This window comes from Colobus angolensis, unplaced genomic scaffold (assembly GCF_000951035.1).
Source record: "Colobus angolensis palliatus isolate OR3802 unplaced genomic scaffold, Cang.pa_1.0 Scaffold280, whole genome shotgun sequence".
Lineage (NCBI taxonomy): Eukaryota > Metazoa > Chordata > Mammalia > Primates > Cercopithecidae > Colobus > Colobus angolensis.
In genome coordinates this window covers 1,685,541-1,700,224 of record NW_012116044.1, presented here as the reverse complement: position 1 = coordinate 1,700,224, position 14,684 = coordinate 1,685,541, and the positions used below count along the sequence as shown (strand labels likewise).

Below are 14,684 nucleotides of genomic sequence, written 5' to 3'. Positions count from 1 at the left end.
GCCTGTAGTCCCAGCTACTCGGGAGACTGAGGCAGGAGAATGGCGTGAACCCAGGAGGCGGAGCTTGCAGTGAGCTGAGATCTGGCCACTGCACTCCAGTCCGGGCGACAGAGCGAGACTCCGCCTCAAAAAAACAAACAAACAAACAAACAAAAAAAACTTAACAAGTATATGCATCCTTTAGCTTTTTTTAATTACCCCAGAAATTAGCAACTTTAAGCAACAGACATGTATTATTTCCGACAGTTCTGAGAGTTAACTGGGTGATTCTTCTGGTGTGGATAAACTTCAATTGGGATAGGATGGTCCAGGATGATGTCACATGTCTGGTAATTGACAGGACAGCTGGGTAGAAGGATTCTCAGCTACAAGGGCTCATTCTGTTCCACAGGGTCTGTTATTCTCCAGGAAGCTAGTAAATATTTCTTAATATAGATAAGGCAGGATTTAAAAGAGCAGCAAGGGAAGGCAAGCCTGTGTGCATCATGATTGCTGATATCACACTGGACAAAGAAAGTAATAGGGCCAGGCACAGACTTAAAGCCTGCAAAAACTGATTCCATTTCTTTTATCATAGGAGTACAAAACTGCAACATAAAAGGGCAAACACACAGTAATGGGAAGAACTTGTGGTCATTTATTACAATCACATTGCAAAATACAAAAAGTCCCTGCTCCCCAAGCCATGACAACTAAGTTTCCATAAGAAATCCTTTTGATCACTTCATAATGATAAATATTAGCATATTAAAAGACTGAGAAGTTCAGCAGAAAAGAAACTATTGGTTTTATTTAAACCAACAATCCCAAAACTTATATGACCACAAAACACATTGCTCGAGGAATACAGTCCCTTTTAAAAGTGAAAACAGGTCCAGCATGGTGGCTTGCACTGGCAATTTTAGCACTTTGGGAGGCTGAGGCAGAAAGTTCACTTGAAGCCACAAGTTCCAGACCAGTCTGGGCAACAAAGCAAGACCTCGTCTCTACAAAAAATAAAAAATTTAGCAAGGTGCAATGGCATGTGCCTGCTATTGCAACTGCTCAGAAGGCTGAGTCGAGAGGATCATTTGAGCAGAGAAATTTGAAGCTACAGTGAAGTGAGCTAGGATTGCACCACCACACTCCAGTCTGGATGACAGACTGAGTTCCTTTCTCTTTAAAAAAAAAAAAAACTGAAAACAAATCCTTATCATTCCACATAGTCTGCTTCATTTATCTAATATCATTTTAGTTTCCTTTGTTTTGTTTTCTGTTTTATTTTTAGCTAACAATATAAAAATATTAGTTAATGACAGAGAGAACTATGGATACTGAAATGCCTACACACAAGGAGGTAAAGGATACAACTAGGGCAGACTCTCTAAAAAGGCTCTAAGTTTTCAAATAATTGTAATGTTAGAGCTTTTGCAAGAAACAGTACAACTGTGATGAGATTGATGATGGAAAGATGGCAAAATAGCAGTTTCTACTGCTTTTTCCTCAAAGAAATATCAATTTGAACAACTGCCCACACTTGAAAATACCTTCACAACAGCTAAGGAATCCAAATGAGAGATTAGAGTACCTGGGTGGAGAACAAAAATAAGGAAACAGGCCAGGCACAGTAGCTCACACCTGTAATCCCAGCAGTTTGGGATGCCCAGGTGAGCAGACTGCTTGAGACTAGGAATTCAAGACTACCCTGGGCAACACAGCGAGACCCCATGTCTACAAAAAATAAAGTAAAACAAAAAATTAGCTGGGTGTGGTGGCATACACCTGTAGTCCTAGCTATTCAGGTACTGAGGTGGGAGGATCAACTAAACTCAGGTGACTGAAGCTGCAGGGAGCCGTTATCACACCACTGCACTCTAGCCTGGGCAACAAAGAGAGACTTCATCTCAAAATAAATAAATAAATAAATAAATAAATAAGAAAACATGCATTGAAGAAACTAGGAAGTAAAGTTTCTCATTAAATGCTTCATTCCACCCCCAACTTCTGGCAGCACAATGTGGAGAGAAATACTGTCCACATGGAAGAAGGGTGGCATAAGCATCCAACTCTCCCACAGATTCCAGTACTTACCCTGTCCCAGCCCAAGGTCAGCCCCCACAGCCCCAGGATGGATCCCTGCAGACTTAGGCTCTAGGCCTACACAAGAGCTAGGCTTGCACCCGCAGCCCTCAACTCCAAACGAGCCACTGTAGACTCAGGCTGGTCTCAGGCTCTAGACCCACCAATATGGTGAATTCAAGGCCCACCTCAGTGCCAGGCGGCATCCATGAACTCAGCCTTCAGGATCACCCCCATAGACACAGGCTCCAGGTCAGCGCCAGTGGACAGAGGCTCCAGAGTTGTCCCTGTGGCCTCAGTCCCCAGCACTAAGCCTGCCCTCCTTGGACCTAGAAACCAAGACCATCCACCTGACCCAGACACCAAACGACTCCAGCAGCAAGACAGCCTACCCAGAACCACTAGACAAGCTGACTAGTGAAGGGCTTTCCCTACAGAAACCAATCTGTAAAGACAAAAAGTGGTGTTCACTTTTTCACATGCAAAGACAATAAAACAAGTCCACAAAAATCACTAATAATTAGAGAAACAGGACACCAAAGGAACAAAATTAAGCACCAGTAGCAGACACTAAACAACTGATGATACATAAACTGCCAGGTAAGTATTAAAAAATAATCATCTTACAGAAGAGGAGTAGCTACAAGAGAACTCAAATAACATGAATCCAGGAAAACAAAGCATAAACAAAATGAAGAATTCAAGAAAGAGAAAAAGTATAAAAAAGAACCAAACAGAAATTCTGAAACTGAAGAATTCAATGAGTGAATTAAATATTCAACAGCGGCCAGGCGCGGTGGCTCAAGCCTGTAATCCCAGCACTTTGGGAGGCCGAGACGGGCGGATCACGAGGTCAGGAGATCGAGACCATCCTGGCTAACCCGGTGAAACCCCGTCTCTACTAAAAATACGAAAAACTAGCCAGGCGAGGTGGCGGGCGCCTGTAGTCCCAGCTACTCGGGAGGCTGAGACAGGAGAATGGCGTGAACCCAGGAGGTGGAGCTTGCAGTGAGCTGAGATCTGGCCACTGCACTCCAGCCTGGGCGACAGAGTGAGACTCCGTCTCAAAAAAAAAAAAAAAAAAATATTCAACAGCAAGCTTCAATAGAAGACTCAACACAACAGCAGAATTAGCAAACTCAAACACAGAGCTTCTGAAATTATCTTGTCACAAAAACCAAAAGAAAAAAGAAGGAAGAGTGAAAAAAGTCTCTAAGAGGGACTTAGAACACAATATTAAGCGAACCAGTGTACACATTACAAGAGACCCAGAAGAAGCAGAGAAAGGGGCAGAAAATTTACTTAAAGAAATAATGGGCTGGGCATGGTGGCTCAGGTCTGTAATTCCAGCACTTTGGGAGGCCGAGGCAGGCACATCATGAGGTCAGGAGATCAGGACCATCCTGGCCACATATGAAACTCCATCTCTACTAAAAATATAGAAATTAGCTGGGCCTGGTGCCATGTGCTTATAATCCCAGCTACTCAGGAGGCTGAGGCAGGAGTATCACTTGAACCAGGGAGTCAGAGGCTGCAGTGAGCCAAGATCACACTACTGCAATCCAGCCTGGCGACAGAGAGACTCCATCTCAAAAAAAAGAAAAGAAAAGAAAGAATGACAAAAAATTTCCAAAATCTGGAGAGGGAAATGTACTTAATTTGCTTTAGTTTATTTGGAGTTCTTCAGGCTATATGGATTTGGATTTGAATCCATAAAGCCTAAAGCACTCCAAATAGACTAAAACAAAGAGAGCTTCACCAATATATGTCATAATCATATTCTCAAAAGTCAACAAATTTTGAAAGCAGCAAGAGAAAAGCAACTCATTACCTATAAGGAAACCATCATCAGACTATGACCAGATTTCTTAGACAAACCATCGCAGGCCAGGAGAGAGTAAGATGATATATTGAAAGTGCTAAAAGAAAAAGGAAAAAAAAAAAACAAAAACCTGCCAACAAACAATAGTATACCAGAAAAGGCTGGCCCTAAAAAATAAGAGATCAATAAAGATATAACCAAATAAAAATGTGGGTATTCAGCACCACTAGAGGCAGTTCATCAAGTTAACATGAAAGGATGCTAACTAACATGAAAGCCTATGAAAGTACAAAACCCCCTGTAAAGGTAAGAATACAGACAAACTCAGAATACTATAATAGTATAGTACTAGCACATAAGTCATTTTTAGCTACAAGTGTAAAAGTTAAAAAAAATTACAAACAGCAATAGCCACAATAATTTGTCAGTGGATACACAACATATAAAAGATGCAAAATGTGACAACAGTAACATAAAATATGGTGGCAGGAGAAATTAAAGCGTAGAGTTTGTGTGTGTGACCAATGTTATCATCAACTTAAAATAGACTGTTTCAACTAGAAGGTGTTTTATGTAAGCCTCAGAGTAATCACAAAGAAAAATCATGTAACAGATACACAAAGGATAAAGAGAAAAGAATCAAAGAATATCACTAAAAAAAAAAAAAAAATTCACATCACAAAGGAAAACAGCAAGAGAAGAAGAAAGGAAAAAAGGTACTACAAAACGAAGACAATAAAATAGCTCTAGTAAGCCCTTTTCTATCAATAATTGCTTCAAATGGAAGGAGATTAAATTCTCCAGTCAAAAGACAGAGTGGCTGAATGGATTAAACAATAAGATTCAAAATTATGCTACCTATAACAGACTCTAATTTAAAGATTTTAATTTAAAGTACTCTATATGTGTTGTTCAAGCTGAAGCGAAAGTATTCTAGATGTGTTCTTAAAGAGTCTGAAGACTCTCAAAATAGAGTCTTCAGCTCTATTTTGATTGCTGTTTGCATGAAATGGCAATCATGCTATTTCACAGCAATTTTCATGCAAATAGCAATCAAAATACAGCAGGGGTGGCTATACTTACATCAGACGAAACAGACTAAGTCAAAACTGTTAAAAAAGACAAAGAAGGTCATATAATGATAAAAGAGTCAATTCATTAACAGGATATAGTGATTGTAAATATACATGCACTGAACACTGGAGCACCTAAATACATAAAGAAAACATTAAAAGAACGAAAGGGAGTAACATACAGCTATATAGGAACAGTAAGAGACTTCAATAACCCACTTTCAACAATGGGCAAATCATCAAGATAGAAAATCAATAAGGAAACAGCAGAATTGAAGAGCACTATAGACTAAATGGACCTAACAGACATATACAGAACACTACATCCAATGGCAGCAGAATACACATTATTTTCTTTATTATTATTAATATGTTTTATTTTTCCATAAGTTATTGGGGGTACAGGTGGTATTTGTTATATGAGTAAGTTCCTTAGTGGTGATTTGTGACATTTTGGTGCAGCCATCACCCAAGCAGTGTACACTGAACCTTATTTGTAGTCTTTTATCCCTCACCCCCTTCCCACTCTTCCCCACAAATCCCCAAAGTCCATTATATTCTTATGACTTTGTGTCCTTATAGCTTAGCTCCCACATATCAGTGAGAACATATGATGTTTGGTTTTCCATTCCTGAGTTACTTCACTTAGAATAATACACACCTAATACTGGAGTTCCCAAATGCATAAAACAACTACTAAAAGACCTAAGAAATGAGATAGACAGCAACACAATAATAGTAGGGGACTTCAGTACTCCACTGACAGCACTAGACAGGTCATCGAGATGGAAAGTCAACAAAGAAAAAATGGATTTAAACTATATCTTGGAACAAATGGACTTAACAGATACATACAGAACATTTCATCCAACAATCGCAGAATACACATTCTATTCAACAGCGCATGGAACTTTCTCTAAGAGAGACCATGTGATAGGCCATAAAATGAGCCTCAATAAATTTAAGAAAATTGAAATTGTCAAGCACTCTCTCAGACCACCATGGGACAAAATTGGAAATCAACTCCAAAAGGAACCTTCAGAACCATGCAAATACATGAAAATTTAATCACCTGCTCCTAAATGAGCACTGGGTCAAAAACGAAATCAAGATGAAAATTTAAAAATTCTTCAAACTGAATGACAATAATGATACAGCCTATCAAATCCTCTGGGATACAGCAAAGGTGGTGCTAAGAGGAAAATTCATAGCCCAAAGCGTCTACGTCAAAAAGTTTGAAAGAGCACAAACTGACATTCTAAGGTCATACCTCAAGGAACTAGAGAAACAAGAACAAACCGAACCCCAAACCAAGCAGAAGAAAGGAAATCACCAAGATCAGAGCAGAACTAAATAAAACTGAAAAAAAAAAAAAATACAAAAGATAAATGAAACAAAAAGCCGGTTTTTTGAAAAGATAAAATTAATAAACCATTAGCAAGATTAACCAAGAAAAGAAGAGAGAAAATCTTAATAACCTCACAAAGAAACGAAACAGGAGATATTATAATTGACACTATTGAAATACAAAAGATCATTCAAGGCTACTATGAACACCTGTATACATGTAAATTAGAAAACCTAGAAGAGATGAACAAATTCCTGGAAAAATACAACCCTCCTAGCTTAAATCAGGAAGAATTAGATACCCTGAATCACAGACCAATAACAAGCAGAGAGATTGAAATGTTAATTTAAAATTTACCAGCCAGGCATGGTGGCTCACACCTGTAATCCCAGCACATTGAGAGGCTGAGGCAGGTGGATCACCTGAGGTAGGGAGTTCGAGACCAGCCTGACCAAGATGGAGAAACCTCATCTCTACTAAAAATACAAAATTAGCCAGGCGTGGTGGCACAAGCCTGTAACCCCAGCTACTTGGGAGGCTGAGGGAGGAGAATTGCTTGAACCCAGGAGGCAGAGGTTGCAATGAGCCATGATTGCACCACTGCACTCCAGCCTGGACAACAAGAGCAAAACTCCATCTCAAAAAAAAAAAAAAAATTACCAACTAAAAAAAGCCCAGGACTAGAAAGATTCACAGCAGAATTCTACCAGACATTCAAAGAAGAATTGGTACCAATCCTTCAATCCTTTTGACACTATTCCACAAGACAGAGAAAGAAGGAACCCTCCTTAATTCATTTTATGAAGCCAGCATCACCCTAATACCAAAACCAGAAAGGGACATAACCAAAAAAGAAAACTACAGACCAATATCCTCGATGAACACTCATGCTAAAATCCTTACTTAAAAAAATACTAGCTAACCGAATCCAACAACATACTAAAAGGATAATCCACCATGATCAAGTGGGTTCCATACCAGGGATGCAGGGATGGTTTAACATATGCAAGTCAATAAATGGGATACACCACATAAACACAATTAAAAACACAATCACGTGATCATCTCAACAGATGCAGAAAAAGTACTCAACAAAATCCAGCATCGCTTTATGATTAAAACTGTCAGCAAAATCGGCATACATGGGACATACCTTAATGTAATGAAAGCCATCTATGACAAACCCACAGCCAACATAATACTGAATGGAGAAATGTTGAAAGTAATCCCTCCGAGAACTGGAACAAGACAAGGATGCTCACTCTCACCACTCCTCCTCATTATAGCATTAGAAGTCCTAGCCAGAGCAATCAGACAATAGAAAGAAATAAAAGGCATCCAAATCAGTAAAGAGGAAGTAAAACTGTCACTGCTGACAATATGATCGTTTACCTTGAAAACCCTAAGGACTCTTCCTTAGGAGCAAAGTTCCTAGAACTGATGAAAGAATTCAACAAAGTTTCCAGATACAAGATTAATGTATACAACTGTGACCAAATCAAGAACTGAACCCCTTTTACAACAGCTGCAAAAGAAATAAAATACTTAGGAATACACCTAACCAAGGAGTCGAAAGACCTCTACAAGAAAAACTACAAAACACCACTGAAAGAAAGAGACGACACAAATGGAAACACATCCCTAGTGTGATTTTTGAGGGGTGTTGAAGAGCCTTGTTTTGGCATATTAACAGGGTTGGTTTTCTGGTTCCTTCTCACTGGGTAGGCTCTGTCAGAGGAAGATCTAAGGCTGAAGGCTGTTGTTCGAATCCTTTTGTCCCATGGGATATTCCGTTGACATAGTACTCTCCCCACTTTTCCTATGGATATGTCTTCCTGTGAGCCTAACTGCAGTGATTGTTGTCTGTCTTCTAGGTCTAGCCACCCAGAGAGTCTACCCGGCTCTGGGTTGGTACTGGGGGTTGTCTGGACAGAGTCCTGTGATGTGAACCATCTATGGATCTCTCAAATACACATTCTTTTCAAGTGCACATGACACATTCTAAAGGATAGATCATATCTTAGACCACAAAACAAGTCAAAAAAATTCAAGAATACTAAAATCATATCACGTATCTTTTCTGTCCACAATCACATGAACCCAAAATGAAAAACAGGAAAAAAAATTGGAAAATTCCCTAATATCTGGAAATTAAACAACATACTCCTGAACAACCAATGGGTCAAAGAAGAAATCAAAAGGAAAACAAAGAAAATCTTAAGACAAATGAAAACAGAAACATAACATACCAAAACTTTGATACAGCAAAAGCAGTTCTATGAGGAAAGTTTATAGCAATAAATACCTACATTAAGAAAAAAAGAAACATCTCAAATGAACAACCCAATTTTACACAACAAATAGAAAAAGAACAAATTAAGCCCTGAGTTAGCAGAAAGAAGGAAATATTAAAGATCAGAGCAGAAATAAATGAAATGGAGACTAGAAAAAATAATTTAAAAGATCAATATAACAAATAATATAAAAAGATCAATATAAGTTGTTTTTTCAAAAGATAAGCAAAATTGACAAACCTTTGCCTAGACTACTATGAAAAAAAGAAAGAAGATTCAAGTAAATAAAATCAGAAATGAAACAAGAGACACTACAATTGATACCACAAAAATACAATCATAAGAGACTAATGAACAACTACATGGCAAAAATTTGGCCAACCAAGAAGAAAGAAATAAATTCCTAGAAACATACAACCTACCAAAAATGAATCATAAAGAAAATCTGAATAGGCCAATCAATGAGTGAGGGGAATAGACCAATAATCAAAAAGCTCCCTAACAAAGAAAACTCCAAGACCCGAGAAGTTATGCTTCTCAAGCATTAGCATCACTTCTTCTTTAAATACTTAGTAGAATTCACCAAACTTCCAATAAACTGAAGAGAAAGGAACACTTCCAAACTCACTTTATGAGGCCAGCATTAATGTGATACAAGAAAGCTGTAAGAATAGAATATTACAGGCCAATATCCCTGGCGAACATAGATGGAAATATCCTCAACAAAACATTTGCAAACCAAATTCAACAGCACATTAAAAGGATCATACACCATAATCCAATGAGATTCATCCCTAGGATGCAAGGCTGCTGGTTGGACATATGCAAATCAATAAACATGATATGCCACCTTAAAAGGATGAAGAATAAAAACCATACAATCATATCAATAGATGCAGAAAAAGCATTTGACAAAATTCAACATCCTTTCATGACAAAAACTCTCAATACATTAGAAAGAATGTACCTCAATATCATAACACTATATATGACAACCTCACAGCTAATGTCATACCCAACAATGAAAAGCTAAAAACTTGTCCTCTAAGATGAAGAGCAAGACAAAATGCTCACTCTCACAACTTGTATTTATTATAGTACTGAAAGTCGTAGCCAGGGAAATTAGGCAAGAAAAAGAAATAAAATGCATCCGAATTGAAAAAGAAGAAAAAAATTGTCTGTTTGCAGATGACATAATCTTATATAAAAGAAACCCTAAATATTCCACCAAAAAAAAATTAAAACCAATAAATGAATTCAGAAAATTGGCAGGATACAAAATCGACAACAACAAAAGTCAGTAGCATTTCTATACTCTAACAACTATCCAAAAAATTAAAAAAAGAAAATCCCATTTACAATAGTACTTTTAAAATATATAGAAAAAACTTAACCAAGACAGTAAAGGACCTGTACACTGAAAACTATAAAATACTGATGAAATAAATAGAAGACACAAATTCATAGATAATGTCAAATGTTCATGAATTTAAAAAATTAACACTATTAAAATATCCATACTACCCAAAATTCTCTACAGATTTAATGTAACCCCTACCAAAATTCCAGTGGCATTTTTCCCTAAAATATGAAAAACAACCCTAAAATTCATAAGGAAACATAAAAGTCACCACATAGTCAAAGTAATCTCAAGCAAAAAAAAAAAAAAAAAAAAGCTGTAGGCATCACACTGTCGATTTCAAAACATACTACAAAGCTATGATAATCAAGACAGCATGACACTGGCATAAAAACAGACATACAAGTAAATGAAACAGAATAGAGAGCCCAGAAATAAATCCATGCACGTACAGTCAATTGATCTACAAAGGTACCGAAGAACACACAATGATGAAAGCACAATCTCTTTAAAAAATGGTGTCAGGAAAACTGTATATCCACATGACATCCACATGACAAACTGTATATCCACATATGAAACTGGCCCGTCTTCTCACACCACATACAAAAAATCAGTTCAAAATGGATTAAATATTTAAACATAATACCTAAAACTGTAAAACTACTAGAAGAAAACATAAGGAAAAGCTTTATGGCATGGGTCAGGGCAACAAATTTTTGGATACACTACAAAAGCAGAGTCAAGAAAAGCAAAAATTGACAGGACTGCATCAAACTAGAAAGTTCTGCACAGCAAAGGAAACAGAGTAAAGAGACAACCTATGGAATGGGAGAAAACATGTGTGAATCATATATGAGATAAGAGGTTACTATCTAAAATAGTAAAATATATATTAAGAAACTCAAACAACTCAAAAGCAAAAAAAAAACAAACAACCTGATTAAAAATGGGCAAAGGATCTGAGTAACATTTGTTAAAAGAAGACATACAAACAGCTAACTGGTATATGAAAATATGTTCAACACCACTAATCATCAGGGTAATGCATATCAAAACGATAATGAGATATCAACTCTCATCTGTTAGGAAGGCCATTATCAAAAAGATGAAAGTAAGTGTTGCCAAGGATATGGAGAAAAAGAAACCCTTGTACACTGTTGGTGGGAATGTAAAGTTGTACGGACATTATGGAAAACGGTTTGGTGGTTCCTCAAAATGTTAGGTTACCAAAAGATCCAACAATCCTACTACTGGGTACATATCAAAAGGAAATGAAATATCTCAAAGGGATATCTGTACTCTCATGTTCACTGCAGCATTATTCACAACAGTCAAGATACGGAATCAATGTAAGTGTCCCTCAACAGATGAACAGAGACAGAAAATGTGGTATAATGGTATAAAGAAATGTGGCATAATGGAATATTATCTGGCCTTATAAAAAGAAGAAAATACTGTCATTTATAATAACATAGATGAATCTGGGGAACATAATGCCTAATGAAATAAGTTAAGGTACACAAAAAGACAAACGATCTTACTCATATGTGAAAAAAGCTCATTCCAAAAGGTCGTATACAGTACGATTCCATTTATATAAACTTTCTGAAATGAAAATTTAGAAATGAGGGGAGGAATGAGGTGGGTTTGATTATAAAAGACAACATGAGGGACCTTTGTGGTGACGGAACTACTCAGTATCCCGTGATGAATACACAAAGCTTTTCATGAGATAAAACTGTATAAACTAAATAAACACACACACAGAAGTAAAACTGAAAAAATTTGAGTAAGATCAATGGATTGTATCAATAGGAGTATCCTGCTTGTAGTATTGTAACATAGTTTTCTGGATGTTTTGTTTTTTGTTTTCGAGACAGGGTCTCACTCTGTCACCCAGGCTGAAGTGCAATGGCACAACCATGGCTCACTGCAGCCTCAACATTCCCCATGGCTCAGATGATCCTCCCACCTCAGCGGCAGCTGGGACTACAGGTGTGCACCACCACACTCAACTAATTTTTGTACTTTTTGTAGAGATGGGGTTGTACCATGTTGCCCTAAATTTTTTTCAGAGTTTAATTCAAACAGTATAGCTAGTGTGGGATATAAATAACTTACATTTGGGACATCAATTGCTATTTCCCTCATGGCACTGGGTCTGATGTCATTCATTGCCTGCAAGAAATCATTCAGAGTAATCTTCACCAGTCCAGCCACCTTGACATCAGGGAGGTTAGGCTGTTTTTTCAGGATTCTTCGCAAGGCACAGAGACCTACAAAGAGAGGAAAGTAACAGAAGATTTGTCTTCTCCTTAATAAATACAGACTGAATTGATGGCTCCGGTGGCCCATCTGCAGTGGTCACTGTGAAGACACTGGCTGCAGTGGGGGAGGCATGGCCAGGGCTGCGTACTCCACGAAGCCAGTGGGAGCTGGGAGCAGGCAGGAATCCTGCTCTTTTCCAAGTTGGTGGGGTGGGAGCTCCACTTACCCAGGCACAGCTGCAGCCACCCAGCCATGGCTGTGGACCCAGGTATCCCTCCACTCTTGAGAACCCAGGAAGTACCTCCTGCCCCAACAGGCTCTGAAGTGCCTGCTTCTACTGCCTGGTCTCTCCCCAATCCCAGAAAAACTTTTTGCCTGCTCTGATTTCAGACCAAAGTTAAGGCTGAGCCAAGCCACTGTCATGACCCACCTAGGTGTTCATGTGCTCAAGGTGGCGCTGACACACCAGCTCCCTGCCACCTTGGTCCCCTCCAGACTTTGGGTGCCAGTGAGCATGGGAGGGAGACTAAGGGTGGCTCAGAGCAAATCTGCAAGCACCCCTCAGCACGAACAGTCCGGGCACCATGGACGACATGATTGATGGCAGCAGGAGGCAGAGAGGCTCTTGGGCAGAAAGGAGTGAGTCTCTGGTGAAGCCCCACCTTCAAGCCAGGGACAGCCTGAAGCATGGAGGGCAGGCTGTCAGCACTGGGTAGAGTCGGCGGCCCAGAGCAAGAACTTATGGTGCTTTTTCTGGGTCTGCCTATGGACCAATCAGCACGCACTTCCTCCCCTCTGAAGCCCATAAAATCCCGACTCAGTCAGACTCAAGGGGACGTCAGGACTACCAGATGCAAGAAGGAGCTACCCACTCTGGGTCTCCTCTCCCCTGAGAGCTGGACATTCGTTGGGACACCCTGCCTGCGGAAAGGAGCCACCCACTCCAGCTCTCCTCTCTGCTGAGAGTTAGACACTCGTTGGGACAACATGCCTGCAGAAAGAAGCCACCCACTGCAGGTCTTCGCTCTGCTGACAGCTGGACACTCATCAGGCTGACCAGCTTGAGGATAGCAGCTACTCACTCTGGGTCTCCTCTCCACTGAGAAATGGACGCTAGTCAGGATGCCACATAGGAGCTACCCATTCCGGGTCTCCTCTCCACTGAGAGCTGGACACACATTGGGACGACCTGCCTACAGAAAGAAGCTACTGACTCTAGGTCTCCTCTCCACTGACAGCAGGACACTTGTCAGGATGACCTACCTGCAGAAAGGAGCTACCCACTCCAGGTGTCCTCTCTGCTGAGAGCTAGACATTTGTGAGAACGGCCTGCCTGAGGACAGGAGCTACCCACTCCAGGTATCCTCTCTGCTGAGAACTGGACACTCCTCAGAACGACCTGATGGCAGAAGGACCTACCCACTTCGGGTCTCCTGAGAGCTGTTCTGTTGCTCAATGAAGCTCCTCTTTGCCTTGCTCACCCTCCAGCTGTCCACATACCTCATTCTTCCTGAAGGCTGGACAAGAACTCAGGACCTGCCAAATGGCAGGACTGAAAGAGCTATAACACAAACAGGACTGAAACAGGCCCACTGGTCACCACATTGCGGGTAACAAGAAGAAGAGGAGCTGTGGCCCTTTGGGGAGCCCAGAAGCAAGGACTGTGATCAGAGCTGTGACACCAGAGCTGTGACACTCTCTTTGGGGCTCTGCTATTTCCAACATCTCCAAGCTTCCAGGTATCACCACATTCCCTGGTGCCCACGGGGGAAAACACTTGTGGTACGCCTGGTCCAGCCACATCCTCACACAGAGCTGGCGACTGTGCCTGCACCTAGAGCTGTCCACTCCACTGCAGCCAGCATGCCTGGCTGTGTGCAGTGGCCAGACCTTGGGCTCACTCACACCCTCTTCACAGCTCTGTGCCTGGCTCACCCTCGGCAGGTGTAGGATCCAGGCCGATAGCACAAGCCAAGCACAGCCTGCTGGGCCAAGTGGGCAGAAAAGCCCAGTGGGTCTGAGCAAAACTCAGGCAGAGGCGCCACCAGCCACAAAGGTTTCTGGCTGGAAAAGTGAGACCCTAAGGATCCTGTGACAGAATTATCACCAATAAAAATAATAAAAAACCCAAACCCCATGCAAGATTACAGCATTTAAAACATTTTGCCCTTGTAAGGGAGGGGATGAGTGGTGGGAAGGGAGGTGGAAGAATGTGAAGGATAAATGTAAAAATCCAAGCACTTAGTTTTGGCAATGAAAATATGACAAATATTTAATATGAGAAAGCATAATTTACAAATATAAAATAGAATTTACAAAACAACATCCATAAAAAAAGCCATAAAGATTTATCAAAATAGTGGCCGGGTGCGGTGGCTCAAGCCTGTAATCCCAGCACTTTGGGAGGCCGAGACGGGCGGATCACGAGGTCAAGAGATCGAGACCATCCTGGCTAACA

At 40.2% G+C, this 14,684-nt stretch overlaps 1 protein-coding gene across 2 annotated transcripts in view; it reads right to left on the bottom strand.

Moving 5' to 3' along the window:
* The window catches only part of SPATA5 (spermatogenesis associated 5), a 377,786-nt gene that overhangs the window by 317,219 nt on the left and 45,883 nt on the right, over positions 1–14,684 (bottom strand). For both annotated transcript variants that reach the window (XM_011948623.1, XM_011948624.1), the window contains exon 10: positions 12,080–12,234. In XM_011948623.1, coding sequence (XP_011804013.1) covers positions 12,080–12,234 — 155 coding nt within the window. The remainder of the gene's footprint in view (positions 1–12,079; positions 12,235–14,684) is intronic.